The 19,526-nt window shown below is 41.7% G+C and overlaps 2 protein-coding genes across 6 annotated transcripts; both read left to right on the top strand.

The window, feature by feature from the left end:
• Positions 1-8,566: 8,566 nt before the first annotated feature.
• Positions 8,567-11,659, top strand: LOC112276847 (sugar transport protein MST4). The gene is made up of 4 exons (XM_024508606.3): positions 8,567-9,231; positions 9,595-9,920; positions 10,016-10,642; positions 10,748-11,659. Exons 1-4 carry the CDS (start codon positions 9,099-9,101, stop codon positions 11,243-11,245), a joined length of 1,584 nt encoding a protein of 527 aa, XP_024364374.1. The 5' UTR covers positions 8,567-9,098; the 3' UTR covers positions 11,246-11,659.
• A 1,455-nt stretch (positions 11,660-13,114) lies between these two features.
• Positions 13,115-19,344, top strand: LOC112276848 (sugar transporter ERD6-like 4). Of its 5 annotated transcripts, none has more exons than XM_090246907.1 (20): positions 13,322-13,443; positions 13,573-13,749; positions 14,163-14,405; positions 14,652-14,714; positions 14,909-14,998; positions 15,145-15,204; positions 15,413-15,478; positions 15,654-15,719; positions 15,857-15,932; positions 16,228-16,292; positions 16,524-16,616; positions 16,710-16,790; positions 16,913-16,997; positions 17,288-17,334; positions 17,455-17,517; positions 17,751-17,810; positions 17,964-18,032; positions 18,224-18,283; positions 18,417-18,531; positions 18,683-19,344. In XM_090246907.1, the coding sequence occupies exons 3-20, from the start codon at positions 14,196-14,198 to the stop codon at positions 18,793-18,795; spliced, it is 1,482 nt and encodes a 493-aa protein (XP_090103033.1). In that variant the 5' UTR covers positions 13,322-13,443; positions 13,573-13,749; positions 14,163-14,195; the 3' UTR covers positions 18,796-19,344. The 5 variants fall into 5 exon arrangements, with proteins under 5 accessions (XP_024364377.1, XP_090103033.1, XP_024364375.1 ...); XM_024508610.3 differs by lacking the exon at positions 13,322-13,443 and adding an exon at positions 13,918-14,001 and having other exon boundaries at positions 13,613-13,749; XM_024508609.3 differs by lacking the exon at positions 13,573-13,749 and having other exon boundaries at positions 13,115-13,443.
• The last annotated feature ends 182 nt before the right edge of the window (positions 19,345-19,526 follow it).

Below are 19,526 nucleotides of genomic sequence, written 5' to 3'. Positions count from 1 at the left end.
ATTTTATCAAAAATGTTTTGAAAACTAATTTTTATGATATACATTATAAATTATTTTAACTGTGCACCTTATTTTATGATTTTTTTTTAAATTCAACTTCTTGAAAACTATTTATGCCCAATCAGTATTCTTGTAGAAAATTGTATTTTTTGCATGCGTTAGTAAGGCTAGAATATTTAACAGTCATAATATTCTATAGGACGATAGGATTATTACCTTAAATGCCATTTGATTAAAGTAGTAGTTTATTTTTTATTAATTTTGATTCATCAGGATTTTCAAATTAAAAGTTTGGAAATATTGTAATATTTTATAATACCTCATTTCTTTTTCAACAAATCAAAAAAATTAAAAAATCCACGAAGATTTGATCTGTTCTTTTCTGAATTGAGACTACATATTTCAGAAATGTGTAGTTTTAGTTATGCTGTATGTGGGTGAGTGTGTGCACGTAGGACTGGTGTTGAATTCAAGGTTGGTATATTTATTCAGTTATATTGATCAATAATCATGACTTTATATTGATCTATCATAATTTTTGATGCAATCCCTTTAAATCGGCTAAATATACCATGTCTGATCTTTATGTAGTACTTTGCAGAAGATGAGGATGATCTAGTAGAGATGGAATTGTGTTTTGTATCCCACTCGATTTTGTTATATTTTGATACTGCAGATGTGATTTTGCATTATATCTGCTATGTCACATTTCTGCAGTAGAAGTTTGCCTCTTCTGGTATTGTACTCCTCCTGACTAAACAATCCATGCCAAGAGTTGTTCATAGTGTTCTGTTCTAATGTTTTGGATAGAGAAATCTTAAATCAGCCCTAAACCCCTAAACCTGGGGGAAAAATATTAACATTTTTTTATTATTATTATTATTATTATATTTTTTTAAATTAAAACATATGTAAATTGAATGGCAAATTGTGGTGGCAATAGCAATACCATGTGTATGCATACATGCACAATTTATTTACTTTTGCAAGCCAACCATCATAAGTGTAATTTTCAAATATAAAATTGTTATGTTGTATTAAAGAAAGCCAAGTTTAAGTGGACAAGCTTATTATGTATTGAAAATGTCAAAAGCCAGTCAACCTTGTTGTGCATGTTAATTAATATTCTTATTATGTGTTGAAAATGTCAAAAGCCAGTAAACCTTATTTGTAGATGCATTATAATTTCATCGCTCTAATCAATCACATTATTGTTGTTCATGAGTTTTAAGCATTTTACAGAAGAGAGTTTCAAGGACTGAAGGTTCTTTGCATCTGTGAACTTATTCTCGCTCTTACTATTTTAAATTCATTGCATCTTTGGTTTTAATGAAAATATGATGATTTGTGGATTTCAAATCAATGGAATGAGAGTGTTGAGCTCATGGCAATTCTTCTATAAATTTGAATCGGCTGAAATCATCAGCGTTTGTGGTAACTTACAATGCAATTCTGATTTGAAAGGAAAAAATACAAAGAAAAAAGAAGTCAGTAACGAGAGTTAGTTCCAATTGTGACATCACCTTGATGCTGGAGTCTAATTTCTCTTCTAGTAATTGGGGCGTTTAATTGGTAAAGAGAGAGACTTGAGAGGAAGTGGACGAATGTCCAAACAGATGGATGAATTAGGAGCCGAATGGCAGGCACAACGGAGGAATCGTCTCCTTTGTAAGAGACATATGATTGGATGAATGTCATCATCATTCCATGCATCAGAGACACGAGTTGGATGGATGGTAAATAAAGACATCCATAACCTTATGGGACCCATTGATTCCAATTCCACAGACCCCCCCCCACATACCCACTAATACGGTAACTAATATGGATTTCCCTTTTATTTATGCATCCAGGGAATTGCTTCCTTCCAGCTTTGTAATCACTCAAACCACTCCATATTTGCTATCTCAACACAGCACCAAACTCTTCTTTTTGGGTGATGCTGTAATATTCACGCTGTTCAGAGAAGGTGGAAGGTGATGAGAACTGAGCCCACCGGTGTGAATGGATCAGCACACAGTAGTGAATGATTCTCCACACGGTCAATGAATTGAGCACGTGCGTAAAAACGAATAGATGGATGAGGGAAAGCATCGTGGATGTATCGTCATTCTTGCACATGAGTCTTTTCGTAAAACCACAAGGCACACCGCCAGAACAGTGAATAACATGGCAGGTGCTGATTTTCCCATCATGAGTGCTAAAAAGTGCTGCGCTTGCCACAGAATCCCCACTCGGTTTGTGGAGGAGGACGAGGAGGAAGTTCCACAAATCCTTCTATTTTACAACCATTCATCCATCATTCATTGGCGATACATCCAATGTGTGGGATTTGTAGCGGTGTTCAAATTGTGCCTCCGTTTCTTGCGTGATGGAGCTGAGGCCTGCTGACATGCCAGATGGCACCATGACTGAAACAGCGTTTGGGAGTCAGCAGGGGTTTTTGTGGTTTAGAGCAAGCTAAAGCAAAGGCAAAAAGGTCACCAGTGCACCTTCGGATTCACACTACAAAGCAACGCTGAAAACATTCATCGACACCGTAATTCATCAAGATGAATAATATAGTCTGGAGAGGGAGGGGGGAGGGAGGTGGCCATAGTGCTGGACCTCCGTGGTACAGAAGGCAGAATCTCTATCCCCCCCCCACAGATTCCACGTCGAAACCGTCTTCCGGTTTCCCTCGTACCTTTCTCCCGCTGCATACGTGGCACCGCCATGCATTGATCTATGCAATGGCACCTCGTGCCAAGTCATCAGGGCTGGACATCGATCATTGGAAGAGAAGGTCGCAGCAGGGGAGTGGGGGCGAGGAAGATCGAGAGCGAAAGTCGGGATTGGTCCAGGAGGGTTCCATGTCAGAATCTGCCACCGCGGGGACTACGTGGACAAAGTGAGGGAAAAAAGGGAGAGTGATGGCATGGGCTTTGTTTGCAATCCCGGAAGGCTTGTCAGAACACGCTTCAGCTTTTGAATGGCATGCCGAGATATGAAAGCGCGGGAAGGCACCTTGTGAGATGCATTGCCGAGGGGAGTGGATGGACTGATGAATGGATTACGTAACACGATCCTTTCACTCACCCACCTCCCTATGAATCGTCATCCTTCTCCCCCCCCACTTTTTGATTAGATACTCAACTAAATATTAGGGGAAACACAAAATATCCCCCTAGAAACCTTTCCTAGCATCTGCCCATGTCGATTTGTCCTTCTGTCTGGCCTGGCGCTGCTTTATTATTATTAGAAATAGTTTATCAGTAAGCTGTGAAATTAATAATAGGCGCTTGATCCATGGATAGATCCTCTATTACTAGCTCTCACAAATTCTGGCTTGATTTGCATGAATGTGTTTGGGATGATTCATCCTCGTGATGGAGTATGATGTTTCATCCGATGGCCCTCTTGGTTTTGCTATGACAGAGCCACCCTCGCTCTCTCTCTCTCTCTCTGTCTCTCCCTCTCATTCATCACTTCTACCACTCATAAATGTGTTGAAACAAACATTAGAATGAATAAAATTTATTTGTCAATGGGAGTCATTGTCTCACGTGGATATCAATGCACTTGGAACTCGTTCAACAGCAGATTCTAATTGGAAAACTTGAAGAAAGAATCAGGGTAAGATATACTCCTCAATCTGGAATCACTCTTATGTTACAGAATGGAATGGGGTGGTCTAGAGCTTCGTCATTTGTGTATAGACCAAGGCAGTGAAAGTTATTTTCCATTTGCAAACACCATATGAATAGATGGACAGTTTAATATTCTACTCGTTTGAGTCCTTTCTAAAAACCAATGATCATTCTGCAGGCCCCCCAAAACTGTCTATTTGTTGACATGAATAAATATTACCTATCCGTTTTCACAATTGTATGCAATATATTACTAATTAACCTTATCAGTCAAGTCTTGATAGGGAACCTTTAAATCTCATGAATTGTTTAATAAATAGAGAATAAATCAATCAATCAATCAATAAGAAGATTTCGATTAGTTTCCTTATCATCAAATGTATGCAATTAACCAACTACCACGATGAATCCTACCATCTTAATTAAATAAAATTTAATTATGTATGAATGTTCATCAAAAAAAACTTATTCAGTCCATAGAAGAGCAATTATTATTCATCTCTAAATTTCAACTATATTTGTAAAAGTAAAACGGCTAAATACAATTAATTATCACTTGGACCTTTATTTCATTTATTGGATTATTTCGATTTTTTAATTATTTAAAATATTTGTAGAAATGTGTGTTAGAATTGGAAGTTGGGAAGGGGGATGCACTAAATATGTATGAAATTTGAATGGTTGTTGCACCATATGGTAGTAGATGAATAGAATATCCAAATGGCAAAATGTGAGCCTAATGGATTCCAAATGGTAGAAAGTTGAACAAGTGCTTTGATTTTAGGGAGATATTGGAGCTGAGTGAAGCCTTGAAAATGGAACTAGTTTTGAAATAGATTCTAATTCAATATTGTGATTCTTTGTTAATAAGTTCCTAGTTTGAGGGTAAGTAATGCATATATATATATATATATATATATATGTGTGTGTGTGTGTGTGTATAGTTTGTCAATAACAATACAACAATTGATCATTTGGTACAATACATGATAGTTTGGCCAATAAAGGAATTTTTACAAACAAGTACTGATCAATTTTTTTGAGGTGGGGTGACAAACATACAAATATCTTGTAGTTATTTGCTAAAGAAGGGTTGTAAATAGTCTATGAATGCAATGTCCATGTTCAAATGAGGTTAAAGAGAGCAGCCCAAATGGCATCAATTTTATCTGGATAGAAAAGGGGGTTGGAGGGGGGGGGGTGCAAGAAATGGCCAAGGAACATGAAAAAAGTGACTCTATAACAACAAAAAATAATAATAATAATAATAATGACAACAGGAACCTAAGATGGAACAACAAAGAAGGTAGTGGGCGTGGGGCACAAAGAAGCCAAAAGAGAAGCTTAAAGAAGAACTAAAGAAGGGGAAAGTGGAGACAGAGAAAGAGCATTGAGAATGAGTCCCATTGCATCTCTGTTTTCATACCTCTTTTCATAAAAAAACATTTGAAACATCAGACTCTGACAAAATTGTAAAATGTTTTTGAATATGCTTTAAATAAGATAAAAATGGCACATATTTATAATTATAATAATTATTATTATTTCCTCACACTTCATCTATTGGGGCTTGTTTGGAGAGTGTGCACAATTAGTCATTGTACAGAGACTCAATGTGATTGAATCAGGCCTTGCATGCTACCATCACCACCAGTTTCTGCCAAAGCTTTCTTCACTTATTTATTTGTTTTTTGTGTCTAGTTCCTGAGTCCCCTGAACATTATGAACAATGTTGAGGTCCATGCAGAAGTGGGGACGAGACAAAGATCTTCCCATCCAAGCTTGAGGGCACCAAACTCTTTCAGCAACATGTGATCCTTGCTACAACAGAACCCCTGAGATAGCAGTAATGCCACTTGGTGGACTGCATTGGCACTGACGGCTACAACATTGATGCCTGCTTTGCTGAGCTTGTCCCCAATTGAGCTGGACCTCCGATGGAAGTATATTCTTGATCTCACATGACATTAGTTGTTGCTCTGCCATGAGATGCTCCAGGCTTTTGTTGTTGTGGTTTGCCCCCAAAGCAAAGTGGTACTGAAGCGCGTCAATGAATTGGTTATGAAACAAGCCTCTGTGGAGGAGGTCTTCCTCCACCATGGTGATAATCTTCAGCAAAAGCTTTTGCATCAATCTCAATGTGGTAGAGTGACAACTTGAGACATCATATAGTGGGAGATGCATTAAAATAACATCAAAATGGCTAGACTTGTGCTAGGGGAAGAAAGAGAGGTGGCGGGACCCACAATAGGGCAAGGGAGAGAAGGAGGGGGACCAGGACCTATGCCATGACAAGGGAAAAGGAATTTGGATGAGCCAATTGGAAGCCTTGGGTTTAGGGGAAAATGTTTACAATAAATAATTTGGATTATTTTATTTTATTTTATTTTATTTTTTGGAATTACAGCCTAATATTGAATCCAATTAAATAGTGGTGCTGAGAACTTTAGTATAAGGATATATATATATAAGGATATATATATATATATACACACACACACACATAATGAAACAAATTATTAGTTTTCATGTTCCTCACCAAGAAAAATGATTGGCTTTGAACACATATAATGTTCTAAGGTTTTTAAAAACACCACAACTATAAATGTAAATGATTGATATCAACAAAAAAAAAGTTTATTAGTTTTCAGAAACATGAATTACACGTGTTTTAATCAAACACTAAGCTAAAAAAGTATGTTTTACCAATCCTTACTTCTATAAAATCATATAGTTGTAAAGGAAGTTTTTATAAAAATGTATTCAAAAGGTAAAGGCTGAAGAAACATGGAACAAAACCATGCATTCTTTAACCAAAAAAAAAAAAATGTAACAGTAATGATAACAAGAGTTGAAAATGTCAATTTAAAAAATAGATAAGAAAGTAGTTATGGATTTAGTTAATAAGAGCTTCTTAATTGTGGTTTAAAACCTTGTATGTGTTTATTTATGTACATTATTTTAATTTCATAGTTTTTATTATATATATTTTTTTGTTTTGTCCTTTATATATATTTGAATGTTATTATGACTTGTTCAAGAATATGATTGAATTTCAGTTAAACATATATATATATATATATATATACACTAGTGGTTAAACTCATTGGCTTTGCCAACATCAAGTACATTTTTGGCAGCCAATTAAAAAAAAAAAAAAACTTGGCATCCAATTATTGCCCTCATTGTGATTTAAAAAGAAAAGAAGAAAGAAAAGAAAATACACACACACAATATACCTTGGCAGCCAATCACTGCTATAGCCAATGAGATTTCGGATGCTACAAATTGACATAGGCTGCTTGATTTCTTTATATATATATATATATTACTATCACTTCCTTAGTGATGTCTCCAGTGCTTGGTATTCAGCTACATTTCTGCTTGAATTTTCAAATTGAAAGGAAGTTGAAGTTAGTCAAGCCAATATTCTCAAATATCATGCTTGAAATGCAACAATTGTGGAACCAATGGATGAAATGAAAAAAGTTTTCTTCAACAATATTTCATTCCATTAAACTTGATCAGGCAAACAAAACTACCTTTCAACAGTATATTTGCAAAGACCCATTAAACATATTACTATTTTTTACCATTATTATTGTTGCTATTTAAAAATTATTATTAAATTTATGGTGGTGTTGTTGACATGGGTTTGGATTGGAGCAGTGAAGAGCATCCAATGATGGAAGCTTGAATGCAGATGATCAAAGCAATCCCCCCCCCCCCTTCCCCACAAATCTTCCTCCACTGGACAGCCAGTTCAATTTTATAAAAAAGATCTCATCAAATAACAAAACAAATGAATACATAAAAACAGCCCCACATGTTTATGTTTGATTCATTCATTGATCTTCAACTTCCTTTCTTGACCTTATTTTTGTCTCATCCAATTCATTGTCTGCACACCAAAACAGAGAAAGGGCAAAAATGTGATAGAGGGTTGGGAAGAGAGAGAGAGATATTTTGTATGAGAAGAGAGAAAGGAATTGTACATAGACACTCCTTTTTAACATCATGCAGCAGGAGGGATGATGATGTGGAGGATGGTGAGTAGTGGTACCTGTCTTTCACCTCATATAAAAATTCCACCCTCAACCCCACTTTGCAATAATAATAATAATGAATGGTATGTGATTTATCAATGTGTCTATATATATATATATATATATATATATATATATCGTTATATATATTTCATGTCATTGTTGTATATATGAAAGAGGAGAAGAGGGGGAGGGGAGGGGAGGGGAGGGTTAGAGGAGGGGGCTCCTCCATGTGGCAAGGAAGGTTGGTAGTTGCAAGGCAAGGCAAAACTTTGGGGGGGGGGGGGTGTTTGCGAAGATGAACAGATGGATGAATCCATGGATAAATCTAGTGGTGATCTCGTCCGCCAACGTGCCGCGCGAGGCTCTTTGTCCGAGAAGACCTGCCCGCCAGATGGCAGTCGGGAGGGGGAGGAGGACGAATCTCGTCTGATGTGGACACAGGGTGGCACCCCTCCACGCTGGCAAGCAATGATTGATACACGCTGAGTACGGGGTATCAACTTCAGTAGTATGTCGAGGGTATCAACAGAAGAGGCAGGTACGATGGCGCCGCACTTCAGGGTGGAGAGAATCTAAGGAAATCCGAAGGGAAGTGCAGCAGAAGCAGAGGACAAAGTCGAAGACGAAGACGAAGACGTAAACCACAACAACTCGGAGGTGGAGGAGGCAGCACAGTATAGTAGTTGTAGTAGTCGTAGAGGAGGAAGAAGAAGTGGACCATGGCCAATCTGCAATGTCCACTTCGCCCCCACTAACGACGAACGGCGGCCGACTGAGGGTGGCGAGGGCCTGGGATGTTATCCAGCGCAATCACCCACGTTGCCATGGGACGAGCAGTATAAAAGTAAAGCCTGTCCGACCTGATCTGACCCATTGCTCACTCTCACTCTCTCTCTCATTCATCCACCCACCAGGTGCACTGTTGTGCTCCTGTGCACTATGCTATTTCGGGTGACAGTAGCTTCATGAAGAGCTGCTCGGCACTGCATTCCCTCACTCCTTGTCCTGCCACTCTATCCCTGACCTTCCCTTCATTTCTCTCGTGTCATTCCTCCTCCCCGCCCTCCTTCCTCTGTTTCTGGACCTCCTGCTCTGAACTGGAGCGTTGTAAGGATAGCCTTTTATTCGCACCTGTATGCTAGAAACATTTGTTCACACTCGATTCTCAGAGCGTGGACCTGTATTCATTATCTTCATTATCACCATAACGAGTGCTGTATGTTTTGAGCTAGGAGAACTAAGCTTGTAGTTCAAGCGATTGTAGTGTTTGTGTTCGGGCCCTTCAAATTGTGTTTTCCTTCGGTGTACACAGTATCTTATTTTGTGGATGACGGACCTCCATTTGTAACAAATTTGAGAAGGCGGAGGTAGCAGGAAAGCCAGACTTACTGAGAAGAGGTGGGTTTGAAGGGAAGACAAGATGGCAGGGGGGGGTGTCGTTACGGCGGGGGAGATCAAGCACTACCCCGGCCGAACAACCTTCTTTGTGATTATGGTCTGTATAGTGGCGGCATCCGGAGGTCTCATGTTCGGATACGATGTCGGAATTTCAGGTAATTCGTTTCCTGGCCAGTTTATTTCAAATTCTTGCAGTCGAAAGATGCCAGTTTCTAGCTTTGCACTCCTAAGGGCTTGGAGCAGCTAAGTACAAGTTGCAGCAATTGCTGGATGCAGCGCCGACCTCGGAACGGAAGAAAATGCTGTCGGTCCTCGCTCACTTGAAAATTATCTGCCTGAATAGACTTTGTTGGGATTGAACGGGATTCACAGATACCGTTTGTGGCATGTGGGTGATACATGTTACAAGGTCGGACGTGCATTGTTCCTACATATTCTGTGGCGCACTGTATCTCCATTGCTCCGTCAGAGATAATTCGGGTGTACTGACGAGATGAATTGCAATGTTTCTTTCCCAGGGGGTGTCACGTCTATGGACGAATTTTTGGCGAAATTTTTTCCTGCGGTGTTGGCGAAGAAGCGAGCAGAGGCAGCTTCGGAGAGCGCCTACTGCAAGTATGATGACCAGAAGCTGCAAGCCTTCACATCGTCGCTGTACATTTCCGCACTCGTGTCGACATTCTTCTCGTCGTACACCACCAGGCACTACGGCCGTAAATTTACCATGCTCATAGCTGGTTTCGCCTTCTGCTTCGGCGTCATCTTCACCGCCGCTGCGCAAGAAATCATCATGCTAATCATAGGGCGCGTCCTCCTGGGTTGGGGTGTCGGATTCGCTAACCAGGTAATTCACCTCTACCTGCAGGCTTCTCTCTTCATCGTTTCATGCGTTTACCAATTCTTGTAATCACATGAGCTAATGTTTCGGTGTGTTCACAGGCTGTTCCGTTGTACCTCTCCGAAATGGCACCCTCCAAGTGGCGAGGTGCGCTCAACATCCTCTTCCAATTGGCGGTGACCATTGGCATCCTGTTCGCCAGTCTCGTGAACTACGGCACAGAGAAGATGGCTCGCAACGGGTGGCGTGTTTCCCTCGCCATCGCCGGCCTGCCTGCGATCTTCATCACCCTCGGAGGATTACTCCTGCCAGACACACCGAATTCCCTCGTGCAACGCGGCAAGCACGAGAGCGCCCGCCAGGTCCTACGCAGGATTCGTGGCGTCGACAACATTGAGGAAGAGTTCGACGACATCCTCATTGCCAGTAACGAAGCCGCCTCCGTGAAGCACCCCTTCCGCAATATCTTGAAACGCCGCAACCGCCCTCAGCTGGTCATCTCCATGGCTCTTCAGTTTTTCCAGCAATTCACTGGAATTAATGCTATTATGTTTTACGCGCCTGTCTTGTTCCAGACGCTGGGATTCGGGAGTTCCGCTTCACTTTACTCTGCTGTCATCGTTGGAGCCGTGAATGTGCTGGCCACTTGCGTCGCTATCGCTGTTGTGGATCGATTCGGTCGACGATGGTTGCTCTTGGAAGCTTGCATCCAAATGTTCTTAGCACAGGTATCTTCCACAACCTTTTAGGATTCCGAACATTCGTTGCAGGGATTGATCATTTTTTGTACACTTCGCATGCTGGTTGCTGAAATTGGGAATCTTGGTGAGCAGACGGCGATTGCAATTATCCTGGCGGCGGGATTGAAGGGGACCGAGATGCCGGAGTATCTGGGATGGATCGCGGTGGTATTGATTTGCGTGTACGTGTCTTCTTTCGCGTGGTCTTGGGGTCCACTTGGATGGTTGATTCCAAGTGAGATTTTCCCCTTGGAGACGCGTTCAGCAGGGCAAGCCATCACGGTGTCGACCAACATGGTCTTCACCTTCCTCATCGCGCAAGTGTTCCTGTCAATGTTGTGCGCGTTCAAGTGGGGCATCTTCCTCTTCTTCGCCGCGTGGGTGGTGGTGATGTTCCTTTTTACGTACTTTTTAATTCCCGAGACGAAGGGCATCCCCATCGAGGAGATGGATCTCGTGTGGACCAAGCACTGGTTCTGGAAGCGCTACGTCCCCTACCCTGAGACTCTCGCTCACACCAGCGGCATCCCCATGGGAGATATGAAGGTCAGCAAGCTGGAGAATGGCTCCGCAAATGGCCACAAACTGTAAATTAGATGAGTGCACAATAGTAACGGAGATGATGATGATAAAGAAGAAGAAGATGAAGATGAAGTAGGAGAAGGAGATCAGTTTTCACGTGCTTGATTGATATGCTTGTGTAGCGGGACAATTTGGAGTTGTCAAAGTGGCATTGATTTGCATGAGGTAGTCCGATTGATTGATCAGGAGTGGGAGACGAGTGTACATAGTCATCTGCTGATGCAGTCTTTCTGCATTGAGCAGTTTTTTCGTCTTGGCGATGGAAAAGACATCTCTGTCTGTAGCAGAGCTAGACTCGAACCAGGTGCGCTCAAATGAGTGCTGGCGATTTCAACTCATCTGGAGATGAGCTACTTTGTTATGTTAGCCCAACTTAATGTTCTCTCTCTCTCTCTCTCTCTCTCTCTCTCTCTCTTTTTCGCATATTTTTGAACCCATGTCAATGGCTGTGTCAGGCATCTCTTTTGTGGAAAGTCGTGTGGATGGACTTGGAGAGCAGCAGGGTATCTTTTAAGCTTTGATGAATTTTGCTTCCGTGTTTTAGACCCAAATTAGAAGTATAATTGACAGGATTGTCACATGCACTCCAGCGGCTGAAGTGGTGCCTGCCATTAGACACGTAGTACTCCTCTTCCAAGCAAGCTTTAGAAAGTTTGCCTAACTAAAGTTGGTCGTTCTTGAGACTGGAATAGAGGAACAAAGGTGGAAAAAAGTGTACGGGCAACTCATGGACACTCACCCTGGAGGCATGCCGCAAGAACTCTAAGGCGTCACGTTCCTCCCAAAGTCCACAGAAATCTCTCTTCATATTCACTGAAGATTCTGGCATTGATGGACATTCATATGGCCAGGTGTCCTAATGGATAACATGATGCGCAACACCAGACAGCGGTGCAGAAAGTGGGAAACCTTTCCGTATGCGGCAACTGCAAGCAAATCCACCTCCCCCGTCACATCATGTCGGGATATCATTTCCCAGTTGATACCCAAAATTAAAATCAAATTCACACTACCAAAGAGCAAACATGCTCTTTTGTGCACCCCAAAAGGTTGCCGCGTAAGCATTCAGAGATTGGGCGACTTCGAGTTTTCGTCAAACGGAACTTGTTGGAAGTTTGATCGCTAAGCTGTACTGATAATTACAATTCCGTTGACAGGATAAATTTCGTTGTCACGTTTCATACTTTTGAAGGGATGATAACATGTCCCGTTGGAGACTAGGAAAGCCAGCGTAGCTTTGGTTTTAACAAAACTTGTGACGCAGTAAATGTTCGGGACGAATCTGGTCTGAGATGCTTCACTTGGAAATTGTAATCTTTATTGAACATGGTCCCCTTTTTTTCTCATTTTTAGTAAGAAAGGCTTGTGAGTTTTCATTGGTGACATCTTATATTAACTCTACTCATTCATGAGTTTATCCATACTGTCACAAATTTTCATTTTCGTCGTATCAGAAATTGAGAAAGCAGGAACACAACGATGATGATGATGATGCTGCTGCCGCTGTCTCTGATCTGACACTGATATCCAGTTGTTTTGATGGTGGTAAAGTAAATCGTCACACAATTATTGAAGAGTCTCAGTCCACTGTTATGTTGTCAAGAATGGGCGGACCCAATTCATGAAATACATAGTATGCTGTCCACCCTCGCCATATTAATCTATGGTCGCTTGGGAAGATATGCCAGATGCCTTAAAAAACCATGTAAAACAATAGCAATCGTTGTCACTCTCCTTTTACTTGTTACGCTGATTGTATTTTGAAAAGTGATGTGGATAACGGGCATGACGTGTCAACCGATATGAATTGATCGCCATACAAGTCTGAAGCCGTCAAATCCCTGAATGGATTAATATACTTGGGAGCAGAAATAACCAATTTGTGTCACAAATTATTAGTTGTAAGCGCACCTCGCGAGGCTGAATCACCGCCATTAAGTAACTTGGAGAAACAGAAGCACGAGGGAGGCAGAAGGCAGGGCCAAGAGAGAAGCAAGCCTAGCAAGATTCGTGCATGAGAGACACACTCCCTGCGATGCCATGTGTGCGGAATGTGTCGTGCATCGGAGAAGATGGAATTTAAACCTCACAGTGGCGAGGCGAGGTGCTGGGCAGCAGAATCCTAACGAAGTGAGCAGTGAGGCGTTGAGAAAGGAGCTGGCACCGCGCGTACCTCAGATTGCCCGAATCCCCGAGAGGCAGCTACAGTAAGTTGAAAGCGGATTGCGCCCCATGCCTTCCCCTCCTCTCCTGGACTTCCCATCGTTTGTTCTCCGATTTGTCGTTTTCTTAATCCCAGAATCGCATCGGCTATCTTCTTGGTTGCTCCGCTGCAGCGTGGATTCAGGCAGACAACTTGCGAGTATCTACTATCACCTCCATTCGCATCACCCACGAATCATGACCCCTCGTTGCAACTTCAACCCTACTCTGGCGCTAATTTGCCATTCTCCGCTGAAGTAGTGCAATTGTGATCGGAGTAGACGAAGTTGGGCCGTCGCCTGGAGTCTCTGGTGCCATATTCCTCTTCAGCCCTGCTTCTCATTAGTCTAAATTTGGCCTCTTCCCGGCTGGTGATCAGTTTTGTGAATGAGACAAATGGTTGCTCTAGTGTCCGAGTGAGATTTTTTGAGAGGTAGGTTTTAACTTTTGGGAGGTTTGGTTGCTTGGTTCTTCTGTAGTGTGGTTTTAGGACTTGAGTGATTCGGGATCGAAGCAGCTGCAGTTTCGGTTTGCAGAAGCCTGAAGTCGCAATCGTAGTGACGGTCTGAACCTGCGGCCTGTGGTTGATATAGAAATGCCATTCTCTGTTGCAAATTCGGGACAGGATGGAGTAGAGGTGTGCAAAGGTGGACAGAGCGTGACAGCGCCACGCCTTCAGAATGGTGATTGATGGTATTGTGTGGGATGAGTTTGGGGTGGGCAGGAAGCGAGAGGGTGGGAGAGCACGGTGGTGAGCATGGAGGACAGCGAGAGCAATGCAGGGGTCGATAGTGGGAGCAATGAGTTAGGGAAACCGTTGTTGAATGAAGGAGCTGGGAGATCGAGACCTGTCCATAACCGACGGCATAATTTAAGGTCAAGGAGGGACGCTGTCTTGCCAAATTCCGCATATGCTATACTCTCTACTTTTGTAGTGGCCCTTGGACCTCTGTCTCTGGGTTTTGCGGTATGTTGATTCTTTCATGCCTTCAGACTTTCAAGTTTTATTGATGAGTAAGTTAATTCATTAATTTATTAATTTGTTAATTACTGCGTTGGTTTGGTCCAGTTCTGTCTAATAAAACCTGGCCTAAAAAACGGACCACTTGAGAGGGCAGGTTTGAATTAGGGGATTTATGCGACATTGCCTCGTACGCCTGGCATTTTCTCTGTTGACTGGTTTTGTTTTTCGTTGTCTTGTGAAATTGCACAGCTTGGTTTTACTTCCCCAACTCAAGCCGCAATTACGAGGGATTTGAATTTTACGATTGCTCAGGTGAGAAATACGCACCATGTTGAAATGCTTTAGGAACTGGTATCGATCTCTCTGGTATTGGTTGGGAAGCCGTTAGGAGCGGGTGATTCTAGTTCAAATGGCCAGCCTGTTGTTTCTGCCCATGTGGATGCATTCTCTTTTCCTCTCTGCTCAGGTCATAATTGTAATTTGGACGACTGTTGTCTTCCTTGCAGTTCTCGACATTTGGATCCATTCTAAATGTGGGTTGTATGTTTGGCGCAATTGTTAGCGGTCGTTTAGCTGACTACTTTGGGCGGAAACTAGTAAGTTACTCTTTGCTGCGGTTCTTCTGGTTGGCACTTTGTTCTCTTGTCTAAGATGATGCCAAGATGATACCTAAAGTCGATAGTCTACCATGTGATGTTATGTGCCTGACTTACAACATTGCTTGCTTTTGCTGAAACTACAGGCATTATTAGTGGCTGTTGTCCCCGCGATAGCAGGATGGATTCTGATTGTGTTTGGCAAGGTTAGTAGCTGTTTTAAAATCTTTAGTATATTATCAGATATCATATATTGGTCCCGACTGCGATGTTCAGTCTATTTGATGTAACTTGTTGGTTGGAAGCACCAAATAGACCGATGGCGCAACATTGAATAAACCTACTCAACGTTTTTGAGTAGCTCTCGAACGTTACTATGCAGACTGTAATCCACGCAACTATTTCTGTTTGCAGGCTGCAACTCCTTTGATTATTGCAAGGACCCTTGTTGGTTTTGGAGCAGGAATTATCTCTTTCACTGTAACTTCCTAAACTTTGTGCCTCTACGCATTTGAAGTAGAAAAATTGAGATGTTTGTAAAAACAACCCTATCTGAAGGTACTATCGTGCACCTCAAAAGACAGCCGTTGCACTCCTATTTGATCATGCTTGGTAACTCATGTTGTCGTCCCATTGTTGCTACTCTCCTTTTCAGGTACCCATGTATATAGGAGAGATTTCACCAAAACATTTGAGGGGAACACTAGGAACTATGAATCAGGTGCTGAGTTCTTCCAATCACAGTTTCTTTCTCTGCTGTGAACTTTTGTTATCACTTGCTCTTCTACATTTACATTGTACTGTTACTGAAAGGGTTTGAATGCATCTTCTCACTAGTTGTGTTGAAACAACGACCAGCTTGCCATTACAATCGGAATCACTCTCTCATACATCTTTGGCATGTATCTCAACTGGCGTTCTCTTGCCTTACTTGGTAAGTCACGTAACTATTTTTTATTTGTTTTTAGGGAGCAAGATGGGTACATGGGGAGTGGTGCAGGTCACGATAACTTGGACGCCCTGCAAATGGCAGGAGTGTAAAGTTGGTGACTTATGAGAAGTCTAGCTGTCCTGATTGCAAGTGCACGTGGAAGTAACATAATTAGTGGACCATGAACAAATACAAGAAATGGAGCTTAATATCAATGTGCATTGTACTTTCTGAATCTGTTAGAAACTCGTAATATGTTGCTAATGTGTATGAGTCTTGCTTTGGATGATTCGAGCAGGTGGCATACCGGAGCTCGCGTTGATCGTTGGACTGCTGTTTATTCCTGAAAGTCCGCGCTGGTTGGTATGATGCTCGTGTATATTTTCTTTGAAACGCCCACATATTTACCCTCTTGCAGCTTGTGCCGGCATCCTCTCCATCGGGTGCAGTATAACTGTAATTCTTGATTATGTTGGGCATCTTCCTTAATTCAATCACTGTGAGGTCAAGACAAGAGGGCGCTGTCAGTTTGTCCAATTTCGGAAATGTGAAATAGAATATTGTAGGATTACAGTAATCCCTGTGTGTGCGCAGGCTAAAGTGGGGAAGAGAGAAGAGCTTTCTTCATGTTTGCAAAGACTGAGGGGTAGAGAATTCAGTATCGCAAGCGAAATTGCAGAAATTCAGGTATGCATGTATGAATGACACCCATGTTCGTTGTTCACACAGTAGCATAACTTCACCGAATTAAGCGCCCGTGCTTTTTCGATGCAAATGCAGGCGGCTATGGAAGCCTCAAATGCTATGCCCAGCGTTAAATTGAGCGATCTGAAGCAACGAAAACTCTTTCGACCACTTCTTGTGAGTACTGTAGATTGCAATTGGATGTACGCATCATCTACTTCATGTCTTTAATTCGAAGTGTAAATTTTCCACTTCACTGCTGTTAATTTTCGCTGGGCTGAATATTCTTTTTTCTCTAGGCTGGAGTGGGCTTGATGGTTCTTCAACAATTCTCTGGCATCAATGCGGTCATGTTGTACTCAAGCTTTATCTTTAGTACAGCTGGTATGTTGCTAAACCTAGTGGAGCTTGATAAAAGCAGTTTCGCAGATGAAGTCACTAGGAATTCTTATGTGCAAACTTGCAAGTGACAGCAGAAATACATCTTGAGACAGCTCTGTTTTTTGTGATGACATGGCGTGCTCTTATTGCTGCATACAATTATTCAGTTCAGTTCGACCTTTTATGTTTCTGATCTTTATAATATGTGAAAATTTAGTCGAGAAAATGCATCATAGTTGCTTTTCCTATATCCTTAGATTTAAGAGTCTGACCTTTCCTTCAACATGCTGCAGGTGTCCATAATCCAGATGTGGCTACTGTTGCTCTGGGAACCCTGCAGGTGATTGCTACTGCCTTGAGGACATGCTGTCTTGGCTTGAAGGGTGCATGAAATATCTAGTAATTCACGACATGGGTGAAGGCCAGTTGTTGATATTATTTGTTTGATTCTCTTCTGTAGGTTATTATGACTCTTGCTGCTGCTGGACTGATGGACAAAGCAGGACGACGTATTTTACTCATGGTAATCTCAAACTAAGCAAAAGGAGAGTTCATGGTCATGATGTTGCCATGTAATTTGTAAACGGAACAAAAAAAAAATAAAAAAAAATAAAAAAACGAGGATAAGAATAGAAAGATTGGTATTGCTACCCTGGGATTCTCAACCTCCTGAGCTCATTGTCTATATGGTTGGCTCAGTTGAAAAGGGTTTGTGCGGTTAATTCTTAGAATTGGGATTTGTGCGTTTGTACATAGGTTTCTGCAGGAGGCATGGCTCTCAGCTGCTTCCTCGTGGGGTTTTCCTTCTACTTACGGGTTCGACCTTTGCTACTGAAGCTTCTCACTTGAGCTATATTTTGGACCTTGTCGAATTTGATTATCTTATATTTTATCATGTATTTGTGCTTTTCCAACTGTGTATAGATTGGTCTGGTAGTGTTTTAAGGTTCATGTGATTTCCTGCTACAGGATTTGCAACCAGACATGTCAGAGGCATTAGCCACTTTTGACGCTTATTTAGCTCTTGTCAGCCTTCTGGTAAGGTTTCTACATCCATTCCCCTCAATTGTCAGTCGTTACATGCCTTTCACCGTTGCCCTACTCGTAATTTTGGTATTAAACTTGATCTGTTGAGTTTGAGCATGTCCTGTTGGTTGAATGGCAAACTTTCGAAGTCTTTTGGGAGTTTGTTCGTCAAGTCGCTTAATGGAAGCGTGGTACTTGTGCAGGTATACATCGCAGCATTCTCGTTGGGAATTGGAGCCATTCCATGGATAATAATGTCTGAGGTGAGACTTGATATCCAGGAAGTGCTAGCAAGTCAGAAATTCATCCCTCCCTAGTGCTTGAAAACACTCTGCTTTCAACTTGGTTGCTGTCAATCTCTCGTCATCTTAATATTCATATATGTAAAATGTACAGATTTTCCCCGGATACGTGAAGGGAATTGCTGGAAGTGTTGCAACTCTCGTGAACTGGTTCTGTTCGTATGCCGTCACCATGATCTTTAACTACATGCTTCTGTGGAGCTCAACAGGTGCTAAAAATTGTGCCAGTAATGAAAAATCTCATTTTGTTGAACAGCTGATACAGAGATGGATGCAGAAATTAATTGACATTGCCTCGTTTTTGTGGATTTTCTGGCTGCTAACGGTAGCACTTACTCTCGTGAAACCTTGTACGTGTAGGGTCGTTTTGGATCTTTGCTGCCGAGTGTGTGGGAACGGTCGTGTTCGTTGCTCTGTTTGTACCGGAAACACGTGGCCGGACGCTGGAACAGATCGAAGCTTCCTTCAAGTGAGATCAATCTGCCAGCAAATTCGACTACAACAAATAATTCCCAATTGCACCAGCAACGGCAACGTAGGACGAGCTTCGGAGGAGAAACACTTTTTGGCTCTGATGAATAGATCTTCTAGTGTTAAGGTCCCACTGTGACCGCTATTTCTGATTTGTTCGATTTCTCATCGTCCATCTCATCCTGGGACTCGGCGAAACAAATATCCTCTGCTTAAGCTGTATGAAAATGAGCTTTGCTCAGGTGTGGAAACTGGTTGAAGGTCGTCGCGAAGCATCTCATTCAACTCCACTGAGGGATTCTCAATGCTCATGCTGGCTCTGTTGATGCATCTGTTAGCCTTCTCTAGCTCTTGTTAGAGGCCTCTTCTTCTCATGAGAACCCAAGTTGTCTTATCTTCATTCACAGATCCTTTAGGACTTCGTTTTAGTACTATACATGTTCCTGTTTATAAATGATGATGATCGGTAGCCATGTGACTCTGCCATAACACTTAATTAATGAGTAGCGTCACTTCCTCAGTAGCTTTAATACATGACCTGAATTTGATTAGTTCTCGACTGTTTTTGATTTTGCAAAATTGTATTGATGAACGGATGGTACAACTTGAAATGAATGTAGCAAACTGTTCGCTCAAAATCGGTATGATTTATTTTTTCTAGCACTTAACAGTAACAAGATAAATCTGATTTCAAGTCCTAATGAATCTTTTTGTGGTGTCCTAGAAATAATTT

The sequence above is a fragment of the Physcomitrium patens genome, chromosome 24, assembly GCF_059467195.1.
Source record: "Physcomitrium patens ecotype Gransden chromosome 24, ASM5946719v1, whole genome shotgun sequence".
NCBI lineage: Eukaryota > Viridiplantae > Streptophyta > Bryopsida > Funariales > Funariaceae > Physcomitrium > Physcomitrium patens.
Note: the sequence above shows the minus strand (reverse complement) of the source record. Positions and strands in the feature narration are given on the sequence as shown.

Bases quoted from the DNA above. Each gene is read 5' to 3' on its own strand.
- LOC112276847 (XM_024508606.3), top strand. From the start codon at position 9,099: ATGGCAGGGGGGGGTGTCGTTACGGCGGGGGAGATCAAGCACTACCCC. The intron at 9,232-9,594 runs GTAATTCGTTTC...TTTCTTTCCCAG, and splicing joins ATACGATGTCGGAATTTCAG to GGGGTGTCACGTCTATGGAC. The intron at 9,921-10,015 runs GTAATTCACCTC...GTGTGTTCACAG, and splicing joins GTGTCGGATTCGCTAACCAG to GCTGTTCCGTTGTACCTCTC.
- LOC112276848 (XM_024508609.3), top strand. From the start codon at position 14,196: ATGGAGGACAGCGAGAGCAATGCAGGGGTCGATAGTGGGAGCAATGAG. The intron at 14,406-14,651 runs GTATGTTGATTC...GAAATTGCACAG, and splicing joins CTCTGTCTCTGGGTTTTGCG to CTTGGTTTTACTTCCCCAAC. The intron at 16,293-16,523 runs GTATGATGCTCG...GTGTGTGCGCAG, and splicing joins CTGAAAGTCCGCGCTGGTTG to GCTAAAGTGGGGAAGAGAGA.